We start from the raw sequence: 20,608 nt of genomic DNA on the forward strand, positions 1-20,608 counted from the left end.
GAAAAAAAATAAGCTTGGTATTTGAGAGAGAGAGAGACCCTGTAACACCTATACTCTGGTAACTTCTGACATAGATATTTGAGTGTTTTTTTGTAATATAACTTGAAAAATTACTTCCAGTTTCACATGGAAAGCTCGAAATCCAGTTTTCCAGAAATATTTATTTCAGTTGATAACTCTAAGCAGACAAATGTTATTTTCATTACACTAGTGTTTAGTACTCCACAGCAGAGCCATGGGTACCGTTTTGTTATCTAAAATTAGGGACAGGAATGCTCCTCTACTAAATAACATACTCTAAGGACTTGTCTATATTAAATATTTTAGTAGTTATACTGATGTAATCCCAGAAAATCTTTGAAACGTGAAGCTGTGGACAAACACCCACTTGCTGAGCTGGCTGTACTTGTGGAACAGGTCACTAGAGGATCTTTCCTGACCACTTTTGTGTTTGTTAGCTGAGCCATTTACGTGAATGTTCCCTTGCTCTCACAGTCAGATGGAGTTAACAGAAATTTATTACTTAGAACATCTGATCTAGAACAGTTCCTTTGACCAAAATGCTTAGGGAGTGAGTGCTCATGCAAGTAGCTGAGCAGGGTTGTGGTAATCTCTGGCAGAAGGGCTGTGAAGAGTGATGGGGAGCAAGCCTTGCAAACTCCATGTTTTGCAGCAAATGTACCTTGATGAAGAGAAATACTGATACGATGGTGGTTCTTTTAATTTCTGTCTTAAAACTACCTGTCTGTGGTATGAATTTAAACCACCACAGTGGTGCTGAATGACCATGAAATAGACTTGGAACAGAGAGGGGAGGAATAGCAAACTGAGTCTCCAATGGTCGATGTTCTCCAAACAGCTGTCAGAAGTACCAAGAACAGTGTCTCTTAACTTTCCAGAAGCTTTTGGAGACCGGTTGTTATGAGCTGTGCTGAACCATCAAGTGACAGTGCTGGGAGGTGAGGCTGCTGCTGAGAGTTAGCGCTGGGAGGGAGCAGGAGAGGCTGAAGGAAGTTGTGTGAGAGCAGAGGCTGGTCAGTCCAGCACTAATTGTATTTCTGACCTGAAGACATGGTCATTAGAGGCATCTCACTGCCTGACTTCATCTTCTCCTGCCCAGACTCATTGGTGCCTTCTATTAGAGGACACATTCTGTTTGTGTTGATGGTTAGCCCAGTTCTTAAAAGCTGCTGGGGGGGGTAGGAGATGGGGAACACAGCTCAGGGACAAAAGAAACAGCTCCAAGGACCAACTCTTCTGGACCAGGCTCTAGCCTGCAGGCTTCTGCTGGTAGTTTTGCTGGTTGGAAGTGCAGAAAGTAACCACAGCTGTAACTGCCCAAGCAAAACCCAACTGTAGTGAGGAAACAGGGCTTGACTGCATCTGGAATATTGTGTCCAGTTCTGGGCCCATCAGTTCAAGAAGGACAGGGAACTGCTGGAGAGAGTCCAGCGCAGGGCAACAAAGATGATGGAGTGAAATGTCTCCCTTATGATATGAGGAAAGGCTGAGGGAGCCGGGTGTCTTTAGCCTGGAGGAGACTGAGGGGGCAACCTTATTAATGTTTACAAATATATAAAGGGTGAGTGTCACGAGGATGGAGCCAGGCTCTTCTCAGTGACAACCAATGAAAAGACACGGGGCAATGGGCTCATACTGGAACACGAGAGATTCCACTTAAATATGAGAAGAGACTTCTACACAGTGAGGGTGACAGAGCACTGGAACAGGCTGTCCAGGGAGGTTGTGGAGTCTCCTACTCTGGAGACATTCAAAACCCGCCTGGACACCTTCCTGTGTAACCTCATCTGGGTGTTCCTGGTCCAGCAGGGGGATTGGACTAGATGATCTTTCGAGGTCCCTTCCAATCCCTGACATTCTGTGATTCTGTGAATTTACGTGTTTTGTTTCACTTAGGGAATTGTGTTAGTAAGTGCCATTGTAGCTGTGCCCACACTTGGAAGACTTTGAAGTAGTAGAACTAAACAGGTCTAGTGCAGTTTGTGTAACGAACATGGGCTTCCTGTGAAGTGGTGATTCTAGACTAGATGATCTTTTGAGGTCCCTTCCAATCCCTAACATCCTGTGATTCTGTAAGACAAACTACAAGTGGGAAAAACTGGTGTGTTTCTTGGCCTTTGAAAGACAGTTAAATTTTTTCTATGTGAAATATGCTGCCAAGAACACTCACTGTTGACATCTGAGTAGTTAGAGTCTGTATGTGCTTTTACAGCACACAGCTTTGATGTCCCTGGTTTTCTAGTATTTCTGCTGCTACAGATGACCTGTGAGACTGCCCTTCCCTGCACGCAAGGCGAACGTGCCCGAGCAGGTCTGTGCCGGCCCAAACCAGGGTCTGCCAAGACAGTTATCCCGGTTCAAATTCCCCTGTGTAACCTCCTGTTCCAGCGCACGCGTGCCCGGGGGGAACGGGAAGGGCAGCAAGAAGGTGCTTTTGGTGTCGGGCACGACCGGTAGCGGCCAGGCCCGGCCAGGGCAGGTCCCGGCTCAGCTCAGCTCAGCTCAGCTCTCAGCTCAGCTCAGCTCATCCCCGCCCCCACCATAGCGGGCGCCCCGCTGCCGCTGGAGCGCGCGAGGCTGTGCCGGCCGTTGGGCGCGTGCCGGCCGTTGGGCGCGCGCCGGCCGTTGGGCGCGCGCCGATAGAAGCCTTTCCCAGGCGGGCCCGCCCGCGCGCGCGAACGCGCTCCGCCCTCTTTCTCCCCCCTCCCCGCAACCTCGCCGCGCGCGCGCCAGCGTCTCGCGCAGCCCCGGCGCTTCCTTCCGGCCGCCATTTTAGTGTGTGTGCCTGGCCTCGCGGCGCCGCTGCCGCAGCTCGAGGAGCGCAGCGCGCGCCCCGCCGCACCCAGGCCCGGCCCGCAGACAGACAGACAGACAGACCGACCGACCGCATCGAGCGGCTGCTCGCCCCTCCGGCCGCCGCCATGTCCAAGCGCCACCGTCTAGATCTGGGGGATGATTACAGCTCCAGCAAGAAACGCAGCACCGACGGGTAAGGGGCGGCGCGGCCCGGCCTGGCCCGGTCCAGCAGCGCTGCCTGCGGCGGGTGGGGGATCGCGGCGGCCCCCGCGCAATCCGCGGCCCATCCCGGCTCTGGCCGCTCCGCGAGGGGCTGAGGCTCCGCGTGGCGGCCGCCGTGCGGTGGAGGGAGAGGGGTGCAGCGGCGGGAGGGAGAGGGGTGCAGCGGCGGGAGCCGCGCGGTGAAGCCCCAGCGGCGCCTCCGCGGCTGGGCAGGCCCAGCAGCCCCGCGGCTCCTGCAGCGCTAGGCCTGGGCCTAGGGCCGGTCCTGCGGGGGGGCCCGGGCCCGTCGGTGGGGACGAGGGCGGCGGATGGCGGGGAAAGCGGGAGGGGGGAGGGAGCCGCCGGCCTCGCCGCTTGGGCGGGCTGGGCTGGGCTCCCGGCGCGGCGGAGCCGGGGGCGGCGCGCTGCTCGGCCCACTCCCTCGCCTCGCTTTGTCTGCCATGCTTTTCGTTCTTTATCTCTCTCTTTTTCTCCCTCCTCCCCTCTTTTTTTTTTTTTTCTTCTTTTTCTTCCCCTCTCTTGGCATGAGAGGTCTGGCAGTGTGATCCTAGAGGTCAGCATGGGGTTCGTTCCGCCTGTACAATTAGTGGCTAGCCTGATAGAAACGCTGTTTCTCTGTTAATATATTTCACTCGCTAGCTGGAAGCATATGCCTGACTTTAAGTAAGAAGCGATGGTGGGGTGGGTTTTGGGGTAGGGGTCAGGGGAGGTATTTGTTCGTAGTCTTGCAAAGGTTAAAGTTTTAGGACTGTACTGCACAAGCTTTAGCAGATTGTTATCAAGGTTAATGAAATTGCAGGAGTATAGGCGATATAATGGTGCTGTCCTTTTATACACAGCCGTTTTCACAGAATCACAGAATCGACTGGGTTGGAAAAGACCTCAGAGATCATCGAGTCCAACTCTAGTCTGTTTACTAGATCATGGCACTAAGTGCCATGTCCAATCTGAGTTTAAAAACCTCCAGGGACGGTGAGTCCACCACCTCCCTGGGCAGGCCGTTCCAATGCCTGACCACTCTCTCTATAAAGAATTTATTTCTAATATCCAGCCTAAATTTCCCCTGGCACAGTTTAAGCCCATGCCCCCTTGTCCTATTGCTACCTGCCTTCTTTTGGAGCCTTCTCCACATAATCTCTTTACCTGCTAATTGAGGGGGGGGCTCTTCCGAGGAAATGTCTGAAGTCTAAAGAGAACACAAATATCATGTTTATCTTAGTCTGTCCTTCTTGATGCAGCATGAAAGACTTCCGTGTATTAATCAATATTTAAAGTCCAACAGCATTGTTTTAGTCTAGAGTGTTTATCTAAGAAAAATGTTTAATCTTGGTCTGGAAGCTTGCAGTGACTGAGTTTGCTGTGGCAGTTAGTGTTCACTGATAAACAGTCTGCAAAACGTGTCTTTTTTTTTTTTTAAAAGGTGGGCTTATATAGTTCAGGTTTTAGCCCCTAGAGTTTGATGTATTTTTCTCTGCTAAAAACAAAAGTGAATTATTATTATTATTGAACATTTGTTTCCTGTATGTAGCATCACCATAATGGTATTTTTTTAAATCAATGTATTGAACTTTTAATCTCCTTTAAGATGTTTTAGCATGGTTTGCTGGAAGTTAAAATAGCTCTTCTCTGTATACAGAAAAGTTTTACATATGCAGCTTTTTGTATGTAGGTGTTTACTCTGTAAAGTTTTCAAATGGTTATGCCAAAACTGGGCATTATTTAAATGTGGTATAACCATTATGGTTGGTTGCAAAGATAATCACACGTCAGTATTTCCTTATTTGTATGTTGGTGGGTTTTGTAGTTTTGGTATAATTTTATTATTTGGCATTGTTTTTACTGATAGCCTACTGTCATCTTGAGCTCTTAACCTTACCGCTTGGTATACACTGTTGTAAGTTCTCAGGTAGAACTTTTAACCAGAAGCCTTTGACCTTTATGGCACACAAGAACTATACAAGTGCTGGTCTTGTGCCCCTTTGTCTTCCTGTCCTCTGCCAATAAAAACATTGAAAGGTATAGGCTGGAGAACAAGTCAATAGCACTCAATAATTATGCTTATAGTATTTCTACCATTACTTGAAATCTTAATTCATGTAGCACAAGCTGTGCTAATGTTACATTGTCTTGATTTATTTTAGTTTGGTTTTACAGTTTATGGAAGGCTGTAAGGAAGATGCACAGAGAGGTTCTTGTTAATTGCATGTATGTACATGTCTTTCCCTGTACCAAGAGTGGCTTTATGCAATTTAGTTGATTTGGGAGCTGGATTAAGCTGAATTAGCTCCATGAATGGTTACTACTTCACATGCAGACTGGTAGTTTATCTTTCATTCAGATGGAACCACCTGATTAAGTATGGAAGTCTTATCAGGTTACCCTGTATTTTTTTTAGTTCCTTTTTAATTGAGGCCTGTAATTGTTTGTGTTGCTCTACATGGCAGTTATGCCAGGCCAACAGGCTTATAATTGTTGGTGTAACATTAAGCACTGGCAAGGCATCTTTTTTCTTCCAGTCTTGAAGTATCATCTGTGAAGTAAAAAAACCTTTTTTTAAAAAAACGGGAGTTCTGTGGAAGGTTTTTGGTTGCAGTGTTTGTGTGAGTTGCATACACACTATTTAAATTTTTTTCCAAGCATACATAACTTCAGTTGTTGCTGTATAACATCACAGTTAGTAGGATGTATCACTCAGACTAATTATGCTTTGGTTTTTTTAATGTATAGAACAGAAATACTCCGTTAGCTGCAATGGCTTTTTTGCATCAACTCTTGCCATGTCTAGTAATAAGAGAAAGCACTGATGTTCTGTTAGATGTACTTAGACTTTCACTGCCATGATCAGTGGTTTTACCTTGTGCCCTTTGTTTCTGTTTTCATTTCTATATGCTTTTCATCCTCTGATTTAATGACTGCTACAGCATTTCTTTTGTATCGATGTCTGTATGTATTATGTATGTGTGGACATAAGGAAGTGAAGGCAGATAGCAGACCAGACTACTTCACTTGAAAAACAAAGGCAAAAAAACCAACCCCCTCTGATTATGGAGGCTGCTATGGCATTCAGATGTGATTAAATTAAAATTCTTTTATTGTTTATTTCTGGGTTTGAGATTGATCTCTGCAATAATGAAAAGTAACTTAAATGTGACAGTTCATAAATGAAGAACTGCCAATTTGCATTTTTAGAAAGTTTAGTAAATTTATATGGCAGCATAATTGTTATTCCTCTTTTCTCTTGTTGACCAAAGGAGTCTGGATGTGTCTGCTAATGTTGAGTTATAATGGGAGACTGGGAAACATTTTGGGGGGGAAGGTGCTTCTATAAAATGGTAAGTATTAAAGAGTGTGTTTGAGGGCATATGTTGGGTTTTTTTTGATGCTGAGATCTGGTTGCCCCACACTTCTTTCTGTTTTTAAAACAGGAGACATAACTCTGTTGATTAACCTGTAAGTAGTTTTTTACTTCTGAAATGTAAATAGAGATTGATAGGTTTGTTTTCTTATTTGTATGATTAAACAGCTGTAAAGTTCAATGAAGAAACTGAGAAATGGGGGATTAACAAGACTTTCCATTCTGGATTGTATTTTTAGTCCATTTAATCCACCGTCTTGTTCTTGATGTGGTATTTTTATCTATGTTTTAAGCCCACACAAATTGCTACCAACATGGAAGAAGACAGTGCTGCCTTCTCCCTTGTGCTGCATTTGGCAGACTAGATGAGAGAACCGATCTGAGTTAGTTCTAACCTTTGTGGAGGGGGTCTAGGGAGGGCTTGTGCCTCACGGGCTATTGAAATGCTTATGCGAACACACAGGAAGGGTTGGCAGCAGTGTGATAGTGCTGGTTTGTGTGAGGCTGAAGCATGCCTAAAGATACCCTCCGTCTGCGATGTAGAACCTTAGAATCATAGAATGTCCTAAGTTGGAAGGGACCCACAAGGATCATCGAGTCCAACTCCTGTCTCTGCATATGACAATCCCACAGTTCATACCATGTGTCTGAGGGTGTTGTCCAGTTGCTTCATGAACACCGTCAGACTTGGGGCCATGACACCTCCCTGGGGAGCCTGTTCCAGTGCTCCACCACCCTCTGGGTGAAGAACCTTTTCCTAGTGTCCAAACTAAACCTCCACTGGTACATCTTCCTGCCATTCCCTTGGGTTCTGTCACTGGTCACTAAAGTGTTTGGCGCCTGCCCCTCCTCCTTCCATTGTGAGGAAGCTGTAGACTGTGAAGAGGTCTCCTCTTAGTCTTCTCTTCTTCAGGCTGAACAAGCCAAGTGACTTTAGCTGCTCCTCCTACAGCTTCCTCTCCAAACCCTTCACCAACTTTGTGGCCCTCCTCTGGACACTCTCCAATAGCTTTATATCCTTTTTATTCTGTGGCGCCCAGAACTGCACACAGTGCTCCAGGTGAGGCCGCACCAGTGCAGAGCAGAGCGGGACAGTCACCTCCCTCGCCTGGCTGGCAATGCTGTGCTTGATGCACCCAGGACACAGTTGGTCCTCTTGGCTGCCAGGACACACTGTTGGCTCATGTTCGACTTGCTGTCAACCAGAACCCTCAGATCCCTCTCTGCAGAGCTGTTTTCCAGCATCTCATCCCCCAGTCTGTATGTACAGCCAGGGTTGTCGTGTCCCAGGTGCAAAATCTGGCATGTGCAGTTGGTGATTGCTCAGTTCTCCAATTTGTCTAGATCCCTCTGCAGGGCCTCTTCTGACATAATACTGTTTAAGTAAATGGTTATGGAATAGTTTGCTTTGTGGGGTTTTTTTATGCTTTGACTGGATACCAGTGAAGAATAAAAATCCTTCAGAAGCATGTGTACGCAAAAAAATCCCCAAAACCAGACCAAAAAAACCACATTAGTAGTGTGTCTTCACACTTCAGTTAAGTGTGTGCTGTTACCAGGTTGTTGCATTTTACCATAGCTTTAACCATTCTTAAATTGTTTTTATACCTTTATTTCATTAACACTGTTACTGTCTGCCTATACATTTGTTTATACTTATAGCTGCAGATACTTAATTTGATTGTGAATAACACAATAAGTCCAAAGCTTCATTCCTGTCTGATACCTGCTATTAGACTCTTCCTCCATTAAGTGTTAGTTCCTTCAGTTTGTAACAGAGGTAATTTTTCCATAGCAGAGAATTTGAACCTATTGGGTTCTGCAATATTTTCTGCCATTTTACAGAAAGAAGAGATTGCTAGCTTGTACAGTATTTGACCATCTTAGAAGTAATGTTCAAGCTATGGTATCTCGGATTCAAACAAGTAATCTAAAATGGCCTTAATTTTTAAATGGTCCAAAGCTATAGGAAAATCTACACAGAAGTGAGTTAGGTAGTGACAATAAACAGCATGCTTTGTAATCTTTATTTTCAATGAGTCTGTGTTAAAGAAGTCTTAAAGTATTGTGACAACCTCTGATGCTGTGATATGTTGAAGTATTGAAGGGAAAAAAATACAGCCTGCATAGATTGCATTCATTTATACAAGAACAGAAGTGGTGGTTGTTTCTGATTTGCAGCACATTTTGAAGTAAAATTTATAAAATCAGTAATAATGTGGTCTGGATTACTTCATCATCCCTGTAGGTAGGAATTTGCTTATTATTTCATCAGTTACATTTGAGTGCCAGTTTCATGTTAAAAAAAAACCAAAGCTGTGTAGAGGAGTATTGACCAACAGTTTTCTTTAGAAATGCTCTCTATTCTTCCTTTCAGGAGTGTCTGAGTGCTGCAAAAGAAAAGGGGGAGGTTTTGTTTTCCCTTAATGACTATTCCTAAATATTATGTGTACACTTACTATAAAGCTGGTGTTAACTTAGCTTGTTTTGCCTTTTTTGATGGGATTCCACTTATAATGCACAAAAGAAACTGAAGCTGAGAATATTCTCAGTTCTGCAGTGTTTTGACTTATGCTAGTTTAAAATGTGATGGAGTATTTTTTGTAAAGCAGGGCTTATTTCAAAGTGCTGAGTTAGGGTAAGTTTGGGATTTTTATTAAAAGCATGTAGCTGTAGTTCTTTGAGTCAAACTGAGGACTTTGCAAATGTTTGATTGTAGGGAGAGTGAGATTATGTGCAGGAACAAGTAAATGGATTTTCAAAATAAAAAACTGATGCTAAGATTGAGGCCAGAGACTGAAATTTGAGTGGATAACTGTGGTGACAATAATACTGTTTTTCTTTTGAAAGAGCAATTAACTTTTTTATTATTATTATTTAATATCTGGAACGAATGGGCATATGTAAATGCTGGCTGTTTTAAGTGTGTGGTAGGAGATGATACTGGAGAAGATGGTACAACTTGGTAGTGTTAAGTTAATGGTTGGACTTGATTATCTTAAGGGTGTTTTCCAACCTAAATGATACTATGGATTTACAAACTGTAGTGGCTAGTTTTAAGTCTAGGTTTCAGACTTAACCTGTATATCAAAGTTGATTAAGTCAGAATTGTATGGAAGACTTTGAACAACAAAAAAAAAAAGCCACAGAGTAATTGTGGATGTGAAAATCAAACTTTTCCAGGCTCACTATCATCTTGAGTTAGCTTTTGTGGGTTACCATAATTCCCTTGCTAGACAGGCAAAAAAACTGTTTAGTGTAATTTTTCTGCAGCAGCAGCAGCAAGTGGAGATAGGAGGAATTGTGAGAGGAGTCTGGAATGTACTGTCAATTCTTGATTATAAAGTGAAGAAGGTTAAGACAATGGTCTCTTCATGTGATGGTTTTCTTCAGTCTTGTCTGTAGTGAGAGGAACTGTGGCAGTGCTTATGTATGAGTGTGACTATGTTTAATGTTCAGTATCAATCGTATACTGTTACTTTTTTGCTTACCCTTCCAGGTAGCTGTTTGCAAGGCTTTTAAAAAGATTGAGTTCGTAGCCACTTTGTATTAGATATCTTTAAGGTTGCTTTGTATTTAATTTCCTAGTCTGCATTTAAGTATTCAAGTATCTAATTTTCTGCTGTCTCTTAACTCATTTTAGGAAAGATCGTGACCGGGACAGGGACCGTGATGACCGTTCTAAAGATCGCGACAGGGATCGTGACAGAGATAGAGATCGTGACAGAGAAAGGGACAAGGAAAAAGATTTGCGATCTACATCTAACTCTACGTATTATGCAGCTGCTGGGTTGCCAACTATAAAACAAGCAATGATTCCACACAGTATTAACCCTTTCACAAATCTACCGCATACACCACGATATTATGACATCCTGAAAAAAAGGCTACAGCTTCCTGTCTGGGAATATAAAGAAAGATTTACAGATATTTTGATCAGGCATCAGTCATTTGTGCTGGTTGGAGAGACTGGGTCTGGTAAAACAACACAGGTGAGTTCTTACCTATATGATACTGTAGTTTTTTTGAAGGTTGAAAGTTTTGCTAAGTGTGTGTGGGGTTGAAACTTCCTTTGTTTTTTTGTAATTCATTGTGTAAGAACACCTCTCAAATTGTGATCAAAACTAATTTGGATGTTTTATTTGCTTAATGAATATGAAAGCTAAAAGAATCTTTCAGCATCTTTCACAATGCAGTCCTATTCTCTGGCTCCTACTTCTGTTGTGTTTTATGTCTGGTAGTTGTCCTTTTGGTAAAGGAATGTAAGGTATTTTAATGGTTAGACAGAAATGTACTGATATGCAAGCTGAGGAGATGGTTCTGAATTTATTACTGTAGTTTATTTGGCTGTTTCTCTAGGTCGCAGCTGGAAAGTAGGCAAAAATTACAGAAATAGGGACTTGTTAGTGTTCTATGAAACTTACTGCTAGAAACATGAACTTAAAGGGGGTTGAAATGTCAGATACAATTCTGACTTGATGTGATTGGATTATGTATTTTGGTGATAGTTGAGAGAAGTGACCTGTGTTTCCTTGTGTTGTGGTTTAACCAGACAGGCATCTAAGCACCACACACAGCCACTTGCTCACTCTGTTGCCACCCTGTGGGATGGGGGAGAGAATGAGAAATGTGAGAACTCATGGGTTGAGATCAAGGCAGTTTAAGTAAAGTAAAAGCTGCTTATACAAGCAAAGCAAAGAATATATTCACTGTTTACTATTGGCAGGCAAGTGTTCAGCCGTCTCCAGGAAAGGGCTCCATTGTGCACAACAGTTAACTTGGGAAGACAAACACCATCACTGTGAATGTCTTCCCCCTTCCTCCTACAAACTTATTGCTGAGCAGGACATCATATGGTGTCAAACATGCCTGTGGTCTGCTGGGGTCAGCTGTCCCAGCTGTGTCCCTTCTGAACTCCTTGTGCATCCTCAGCCTACTTGCTGGTGGGGTGGTGTGAGAAGTGGAAAAGGCCTTAACTCTGTGTAAGCCCTGCTCAGCAATAACCAAAACATCCCTGTATTATCAACACTTTTCAGCACAAATCCAAAACATAGCCACATACTGCCTACTGTGGAGAAAATTACCTCTATCTCAGCCAAAACCAGGACATGTTGGTACTGAAACTTCTCAGAGTTCATGTAGCTTCCCATGCTGTGGTTAGAATGACATTATTTTGTGAGTTCATGGCTTTAAAAATCTTCTTTAGAGGTAAAAATAGTGGTAACAGATCTGAAGAGGCTCTTTAACCACTAAAAAGAATTTTGGGGACCAGTAAACAGGGAAGATCTAAGGAACACCACTGTGTACTTATAGCAGGATAGACTTGTTGAAAACTTGAACATATTCTTTGTTTTGCTGTTTAAAATCTGTGCGGAAAAGTCATGTAAAAAAGTTCTTTGTTCTGTAACCTGATAAATTCCTTTTGTTGAGTCACAAAATAAAAACTGAAGGATATTTTGTTCTTTATAAATGGGTTGTAGCTAACTTAGAGTAAGTCTTACAGAAATAATTTTTTGGCCATAAAATAAAATTTGAATGTTGATAAAATGTGAAGGACATAGTAGTACATTATATATTTTTTATAGCTGTACCTGAAATATTTGAAGTTATATGCCCTTGCTGCATGTTTTTAGGATCCAGTGTTTTGTGTGGAACGTACCTTGTTGCATTATTTATATTGGTTTTTTTTTAACATGTATAAGATGAGACCAGGATTTTATAGAATTCTTCAGAAAGTTTGATTATATAGTTACTTAGAAGATGCAGTATTCTGAACGTTCATGTAAAAAACATTTGGTACTTATTTATATGAAAACAAGATTTCTTGCTGCATGATCTGAGAATCTGAGGACCTAAAGGGTGTGTATTCTTAGTATCTGTGGCTTAAACTTCAAATACATCTTACTGTCATGTCGTTCCCCGGGCATAAAGCTTTTCTTGCACTGTCTTACTACTTTACTCCTTATTGGCTAGAAGGACTTAAGAAACCTAAGGCATCTTTCCTAAAAATGGGGTTTTAAGCTATCAAAAGCACATAAGCTGACTTGGAAGCTTCACTGCTTCCTCTGAATTCTCCTACTTTATGAGCGTGTAGGTATGTTTTGAAACAATTAAGAGTGTCTCTGTAGGAACATATCACTGAAAATGATCCTGCTGGCACTTAATTTAAACCTTGTTTTAAATGTGTTAGTGTCACATCCTTTTTGTGATCAAGTGCTGTCTTAGAATCAGCTGAGGAGTAGTTGTTTTTCTTCTCCTTACATTCATTGATCAGAGCAACATAATCTGTAGTTAATAAACTCTATAATGCTCAAACTGAAGATGTACATGAGTTATGTATTCTTGCTTTTATTGGTATAAAGTTGGCATTATTTGAAATATGTAATGAATTTTTCTTCTAAAATTTATCTTCCCTTTCTTGGCGATAGTAGAAAGCTACATAGTAGTAAATCTTTTTGAGAGTGAGCTGCTGCCTCTCAAGTTCCTTCTCTACTTATTATGTGCATGTTTTCCCTTTAGTCTTGTAGAGTACCCAGGTTTGGGAATGCTTGGCTGTGATGATGGAAACAACAGGACATAAAACTTTTCTGAAAGTTGTGTTCCACATACACTTTTAAAAGACCCAGAGCACTGAAGAAGTATTGTCGGAAGCCAAGACAATACATTTTCAAGTCTTCAGTATTTGCAATGGCTTGATTTGTAATATAAACTTAACGTTCTAAGTTAACTGTTTTCTTTAAATGCTCTCAGAATGTGCTCAGTGCTGGAATGGGTATACTGAATTTCTTTTAGAAAGAGGTTAAGTACTTGCTGTAATTGCAACGTGTACTCCCTTTAAAATATGGTATCATATATTGTGCTAGTATGATGATTTAAATTTCTTCTGTAGATGGAATATTAGAGTAGCATCTGCATTTGCATGAGAGCCTTAACTATAAAGGGTTGGATGTTTGTTGACATAACGTAAAGAATGGCACTTTGTCAGCAAGTTTTCTTGGCAGATGAAGTTAGAAGCAAGGTGATTCTGAGTATAGCTCGATCTCCTGCTGTCCTTGCAGTCCAGAAGAGAATTGATGTTGGTAAAAGTCTGACACCTTTTCAACTAATGAAAATTCTGAGAATTCTACTGTATAACTTTTAATGGAGAAAGTTTTCAATAAATTAAAGCAGCTCAGAGAAGCCAGGATAGCACTCTTCCATCTCATACTCTGCATCCCTTTAAAAATATGACTTTCCTTTGACTTTGAAATAGGCTTTAACAGCCCTCAGTGCATTTAAAGGCCACTCTGTGTAGTCCCTATGTAGTCCCTACCTCCTCCTGTTTATAGGGGTTATATTTGAAAGTCCCTCTTCATTGAGGAAGTACTTGTGGTTAAGGGGGTGCTAACTTAAGCTTTTTTTCGTGCTTTGATGTTGATAAAATGTCTCTTTTTTTTTTTTTTTTTTGTTTTTTTAAGGAAACTCAAGGTTTTTTGTGATTCGTAGGTTTTGTGTGTCATTGGAGTTAACTTAGTTAGGTTTTACACCAACCAAATAAGTTTTCAGTGTATTCCCAGTCATGACTGAAGTAGAAAATGTAGTATGGTGGAGTCCTTTTTCCTAGTGTGTTTGTATTTCTTTTAAAGCTGGACATGAAAAGTATTCAGGTGGTCGTTTAAATCAGCTTAATACATTGAAGTCTGTGTAGCCCTTTTCTTTCATTTGATGCCAATGCCGTTGGTTTTGCTATTTACTGGAAAACCACTTCTAAATTATTTTTACTTCATGCCGCTGTGGCCTAACAGACCTGTTGTTTTGAAGTTTATTTCAGGACTTCCTCTGTTTAAAGTCTAGAAGTTTTGCCTAGTATGCTTATAGGTTTTATTAGTGACCTGGGAAGCAAATTCCTCTTTACATTGCACTTTAGGGGAGTGTGTATGTGCTACAGCCTAAGGTTTCATGTTCAGGCTGTCATTGTTCAAGAACTATTGCTTTTAGTATTGCATAGGGTTTCCAGAAGTTTGAGTTCTGTTCTTCTCAGCAATCTTTTAGTCTCTGTCATATTGAGTCTTTGCGCTTTTTTTTTTCTTCTTAAATTTATAATAGAAGTGTGTTCTCCATAAAAAAAAAAAATCATTACAGTCTACACTATTCTGTCTGTAGATGTGTTTTAGTGTGCAGTTGTGTCCATTTTGCTGTGGAAATGTGGTATTCGAGAAGAAAAATTTTCCTGGTTTAAATTACTGTTTTTCCTGTTACTCCACATTGGTGCAATGTATAAATGGGGGGGGGGTGTTGGGTGTTTGTTTTCCCTCTGTTTTCCTTCTCACTCTGTAAACCTGATCTTTTAAGAATACTTTGAAAACCAATTACCAAGGAGGAGTGGATTTTATTTGATCTGCAGTCTTGGAGCTAGTTGTGTCTGGAAACGTCTTCTCATAAAATGTCACACTGAGAACGTGTTAAGAATATTCTATCTTCATCAGATTGTTAATGACCTTAGAAGTTCTTCTGAATAAAGCTGCTTGTCTTGGGTGATTCTCACTGTTTCCATATTCCAAACAGGAGCAGAAAACTGCTGACTGACAAAATAAGTGCTAACATAGGAAGGAAAACATAGGGGTTTCATGTCTTTTTGACATTTCAAAAGAGCAATAATCAACAAAATGAACATAGCCAATTGTTCATTTTATTTGTTGTGATTCCTAGCCACGATTTTATTTTATCACTAAAATGCTTCTTTTTTGCTTAATGTATTAATAATATATTAACTAGCCTACAGTCATGCTTTGGATATTTTTGTGTATGCAGTTGGCATCTCAGTGGAATTATAACTAACTTTATTTGATACAATACAAAGGTTACCAGTTACATCTGGCCATTTGAAGTGTATTTAAAACTGAATTTTATTCTTGACAGATCCCTCAATGGTGTGTTGATTACATGCGCTCGTTACCTGGACCAAAGAGGGGAGTAGCATGTACCCAGCCTAGGAGAGTAGCTGCAATGAGTGTGGCACAGAGGGTTGCTGATGAGATGGATGTCATGCTGGGCCAGGAGGTTGGTTACTCTATTCGATTTGAAGACTGCAGTAGCGCAAAAACAATTTTGAAGTAAGTATGGTAATTGTCAAGTAAAGGTATAATAGCCTGCTTGGAGGTGGGAAGAATCACAGGGTAGTAAAGACTATGAGCAAAGTTACAAAAGGAGTAGTGTGGAAAGAAATGACTCTATGGATAGGCCCTTTCTGTGTCTGAGTGGAGAAGAGAGGTGGGAGCCGGGGTGGGGGGCTTGAGTAGAATTGAAAATGTCTCATTCCTCCTAAAGAAATCACTACACAGTAAGGAAACTAATTTTAGGTGATCCATAAGAGGCTCATCTGAGGAAGTATTTTTATTAAGGTGCTATTAAGAGTAAAGCCCTTCAGCATTCAGTTTTTCATGTTGTGTTCAGCTGACCTTTGTTCCATCCTCTTACTTGTATTGAAGTCTGGTAGCTTACTTCAGTAAGGAGAACTACCACAAAGTTTTAGAACTGTCTTATACCTGACTCTGGGACACATAATCCATAGTGTTGTAGTTGTCAGCTCTTCTAGATTCCTGTGCTGTGACACTTGCAGATGACATTCAGATTGCTCAGTTAAAAAGGATTCCATGTGGTGTGGTTCAAGGAATAGTGCTTTATGATGTCTTTGCTTGTGCTCATACAAGAAGACTGGGAATAAAGTTAATATGTAAAAATTAATTTAACTAAGATGGCAGAGCAAAAAGTGAACAGATGATCTGGAAGCAGAAAAGGGGAGAAACAACTGCAGAAATAAGATTTCTAGGATTTCAGAGGGGTTTTGTGTCTTTCTTTTCCTGTCTCTTGATTATAGACCTGGAAGTCTGCCAGGAATAGCCTACAAACTGGTGAAAAATGTTGCTAAACCTTGTTTCCTTTTTTTTTTTTTTTTTTAAGCTTCCTCCCCTTTTCCCAGATTTCACTTATACTCTGCAGTAATTTCTATTTGAAAATACAAAATGAGCTTGTTACCTTGTTGGAAATAGTTTAGTGTTGTTTCTAATAAAAAATGTTGATAAAAAGTTTCATTCAAGCAACCTAGTGAATGATACAGAAGAGGATTCTTTATCAGGCTTACTAAATAAAATTTGTGTTTAAATTGGTTTTGTTTGTATTCAGGTATATGACTGATGGTATGTTACTTCGTGAAGCAATGAATGATCCTTTGCTGGAGCGCTATGGTGTTATAATTCTTGATGAGGCCCATGAGAGAACACTGGCTACTGATATTTTGATGGGAGTTCTGAAGGAGGTTGTAAGACAAAGATCTGATTTGAAGGTCAGTAATGATGAAGCCCAACAGCATCTCTTTTCTAGTTGCAGGCATACCAAATAAGATATCTGTGTGCTTACCATTAGCTGATTTTTTGTAATCAACTAAAGCAGATCAACTGTTTTTAGATCTGATGATAATCTGCATTGGAAAGATAACCATAGTAAATTCTTAATGCAGTTTGTATTGAGGAAAATACTAGAAACAACATAATTGTAGCCTAACCTTTTCTGTGTTTGATGAGGAATATTTTTGGACCTTCATAACAAGAGTGCTGTATTCAGGTGATAAAAGCTGCTTAAATCACAGTCAACTGTTGAGTTTACATATTGTGGGCATGTTACTTCACAAATTCTTGTTAACCTTAGGATTAACATCTTCTTTGTGTCCTTCAAATCTACAGGTTATAGTAATGAGTGCTACTTTAGATGCTGGCAAGTTTCAGATCTATTTTGATAACTGTCCTCTTCTAACTATCCCGGGTCGCACCCATCCTGTGGAGATATTCTATACACCAGAACCAGAAAGGGACTACCTTGAGGCTGCCATTCGAACAGTGATCCAAATTCACATGTGTGAAGAGGAGGAAGGAGATCTCCTACTCTTTCTTACTGGACAAGAGGTACTACATACTTTTTTTTTTTTAAATCCATTGTTCCATATGGAACATATGTTCCAGGTGGCTCATGTAAACTAGAAAATTAAATTAAACATTTCAGTTTATCATTTGAGTGACCTTGGGTTCTCTACTTGCCATACACTTTAGGTCCTTAATCATTGTATGTATCTGTAATATGCATATGCTATGCAAACCTTCTCTAAAATGAAAGTTATCCTGTTACTCATATACGTCTAAAATAGAAAAATAGAGGATGAACCCTAGGCTTGTACTGATGTGAACTGAAAAGTTCTGGGTACCTGGTAGCATCCATGATTTAACTGAAAATGTAGTTCTGTGCACTTCTGGGTGTATGTTGTACAACTTACCTGAAGAATAACACTTCGGTTCTGCTACTTAGCTATCAGTAGTAATTTAAATAAAATGTTTGGGTTTTGTTTTTATGAATAGGTTTGAGTCTTTCTGTACCGCAATAATGGGAGTTACATCTCTGAAATGGGCTCAGTGCCTTGCAAAAGAGGATTGTACAAAGATACTTAAGCTAAACTACATCAGGAAACAAGAATTTTTTGGAAACCTTAAATCCTTTGCTTGAAATAAACTGGGACGTTGGTTTCTTTAGTCCTAATCTGTTGCTTTGAAGCTCTTTTGAGTGTTGCTATTAGTAGACTGAGACGGAGAAGAAGTAAAAACACCCATAAGCATTGTGAAAGTTTACTTGACTGGATCAACCTAAAATAGTATTTTTAGTAGGAGGAGAAACACAGCTAGCAAAAAATGTTTTTCTGACTCATTCTTCTTGTAGTCACTCCTCTTGAAGAAATATCCTTCAAAGGATGTGGAACAATTCAGTGTCTTTAATCTAAGCATACACAGTCTTAATTATGAAAAGCGGGATGTGGGGGAATGGTACAAATAACTTGTGATGCTAAAGGTACATGGGCTCTTAGATGAGTTTTAAAAGGCATTTGATTAAAGTATCTTCTGGCAGGTTGTCTGTTCCCATAGGAAACCAAAACAATGACTGCCCCTGTAAAAGCAGATACTCTGGCCTTTGCATTTGTCCTTCTTTTTTTGGAGTATTGCTGCAGAGTTTAAGAACAGGTAGGGAAAAATGGTTTAACAATTGTGGCTTTGAAACCAGCTTGTTTGGTTTTGGTTAGAAGTTCTATTTCAGAGTAGCCTGGCAGGTAAATGTGGGTAAATGAGCCATTAGCAACAGAAAGGAATACTGCTGTCCCCAGCCATTTGAGCAGACTTTTTTCTCACCAGTATGCATGAAGAACAAATACTTGTCCTTCTAATTACCAATTGTAGATGATGTCCTTGCTACATCAGTTGCCATGTATTGCTCTAAATGGTTTGTTACAACAATTGGGCTGGAGGCAGACAGGCAGACAACTGCCTTCAGATGTTACCAACTCTGAACACCACTCATGTTTGGTAAATGGCTGTAGGCCCAACTGGTCTACTGTCAGCCAGCACTATGGAGGTACTCTGTTCTGTTGCATGTTCTCTGTTTTTTTTTATTTCCACTGGGCTGATTTTCAGGACATAAAATGTATTATAAACATTTTTAATAAAATCATGCACGTAACACATGTTCGTGTGTACAAATATTATGTATAAATGTATCTAACAGTGTCCCTTTATTGCCTTACTGAATCACTGAAAACTTGCATTGGTAAGTCACCATCCTCTCTTTGTTGTCTAAAGTTCTCCAGTCCACATATCCACGAATGACACTGTTCACGGACACTGGAGTGTCTGCCTGGAGCTAGTCTAGTTTTACCTGTATTGTTAGTGTGAAGTTGAAATCTGGTTTAGCTTCTGTAGAGAAGCTTTGCAGTGTTTTATCCATTTTGATTTGTAATGCTTTGAGGCTTCTGTTTAGGCAAATCTTTGAGCCTCATGGTACAATCTATGTGTGTCCTACTGTTAAATGTAAAATGATAGGACCAACTGGAAAGTGTAGTCTAGGTACCACTGTGTGGTTTGGGTTCAGTACACTTAGCTCAAGTCTTACTTTTGCTTTTTGCTGGGCAGAAATGCTTTGCAGTTCTTTTGGATTCTGGAAAACAGTGTAAATAGGGTGCAGGGTAGTTTGATTTTTCATGTCAGAAATACGCATTTACAAAGCCAAATGAAATTACATAGAAGGAGGATGTTTTAAATGAAACCATGCAAGTGTGAACTGTATTGAGTGTAAGAGGCTTCAGCTGAGGAGTGGTCTAAGCACTGACCTAATGAGGGTCTGCCCTCCTACTGCCTTTGCTTCCTTCTGAATTTGAAGTAATTTTATATGGGCAATAAGATAAATAGCAGTTAATTAGTACAGAATAGTTAAGACATAAAGTTGATTATGGACCCTAGAGATACCAGGGAAGATTCTTTGTTGTTAGGCCCAAAACTAAAAAATTAAATACAGTTGGAAACCAAAGGAATCTTAATTGTATAAGCCTCTTACTGGATGAAGATAAAATTATTGTTAATGGTGCAGAAATAAATGTTCAATAAAAACTTCCTTCCTGAATTCTGAAAGGAGCAAAAGTGTATGATTATGTTGCATGAACTGCTTTTTAGTCCATTAGTAATGAAAGAGGGTTTTTAAATTCAAAATTTATTAGGAATAAACATTTTGAAACAGGACTTACATCTCACGGTCTCTGTAAGGAGGAGAGCCGATCTATTGATTTTAAGAACAAACAAAACCACCTTAGTATATTAGGGAGATTCCAGAAGATTGAAATAATGTTCATGTTTCATGCCAATGTTAAAAAAAGTGTAACCTGAGATAACTTGGATGACTCTGAGCCAGGTTGCCTGTTGTCAGTCACAGGCAACATTGGAAACTGACAAGGAATTCTGTTCACAAGGTAAAAGTATAATCAAATTTCAGTCAACATGTATTTCTTACACAGTAGCTTTTGTCTAAACTTGTTCTTAATCATTGAGATTACAAATTTGGTAGTGTAGTTGTGTAGATACATGTTTGTTGAGCTTCAAATGTCTTGAGACTGTCTCACCTGCAGATCTTAAAGGTAAGCTGGTTTATTGTCTACTGGAGTTCTGCTAAAACAGTATTAGATTTTGCACTCCATTAAGATCAGTAATCTGAGAGTAGGTGTAAAATCTGTAGAGATTAAACTTGTGGTGGTGGGGAGGCAGAAATAATGCCACAGAAACTGTGTAGATCTGTTTATGTATGTTAACAACCTAGGCACTTAAGAATGCAAAGTATGTTTTCTGGCACCACAGTACCCTTTTCTTCATAAAGCCA

At 40.5% G+C, this 20,608-nt stretch overlaps 1 protein-coding gene across 1 annotated transcript in view; it reads left to right on the forward strand.

The window, feature by feature from the left end:
* Positions 1 to 2,792: 2,792 nt before the first annotated feature.
* Positions 2,793 to 20,608, forward strand: part of DHX15 (DEAH-box helicase 15) — a 45,878-nt gene continuing 28,062 nt past the window's right edge. The window contains exons 1-5 of the mRNA XM_080343754.1: positions 2,793 to 3,010; positions 10,038 to 10,386; positions 15,293 to 15,486; positions 16,556 to 16,715; positions 17,113 to 17,331. Of these exons, the coding sequence (XP_080199880.1) occupies positions 2,943 to 3,010; positions 10,038 to 10,386; positions 15,293 to 15,486; positions 16,556 to 16,715; positions 17,113 to 17,331 (990 nt within the window). The 5' untranslated portion in view covers positions 2,793 to 2,942. The remainder of the gene's footprint in view (positions 3,011 to 10,037; positions 10,387 to 15,292; positions 15,487 to 16,555; positions 16,716 to 17,112; positions 17,332 to 20,608) is intronic.

The sequence above is a fragment of the Nesoenas mayeri genome, assembly GCF_963082525.1.
Source record: "Nesoenas mayeri genome assembly, chromosome: 4".
Lineage (NCBI taxonomy): Eukaryota > Metazoa > Chordata > Aves > Columbiformes > Columbidae > Nesoenas > Nesoenas mayeri.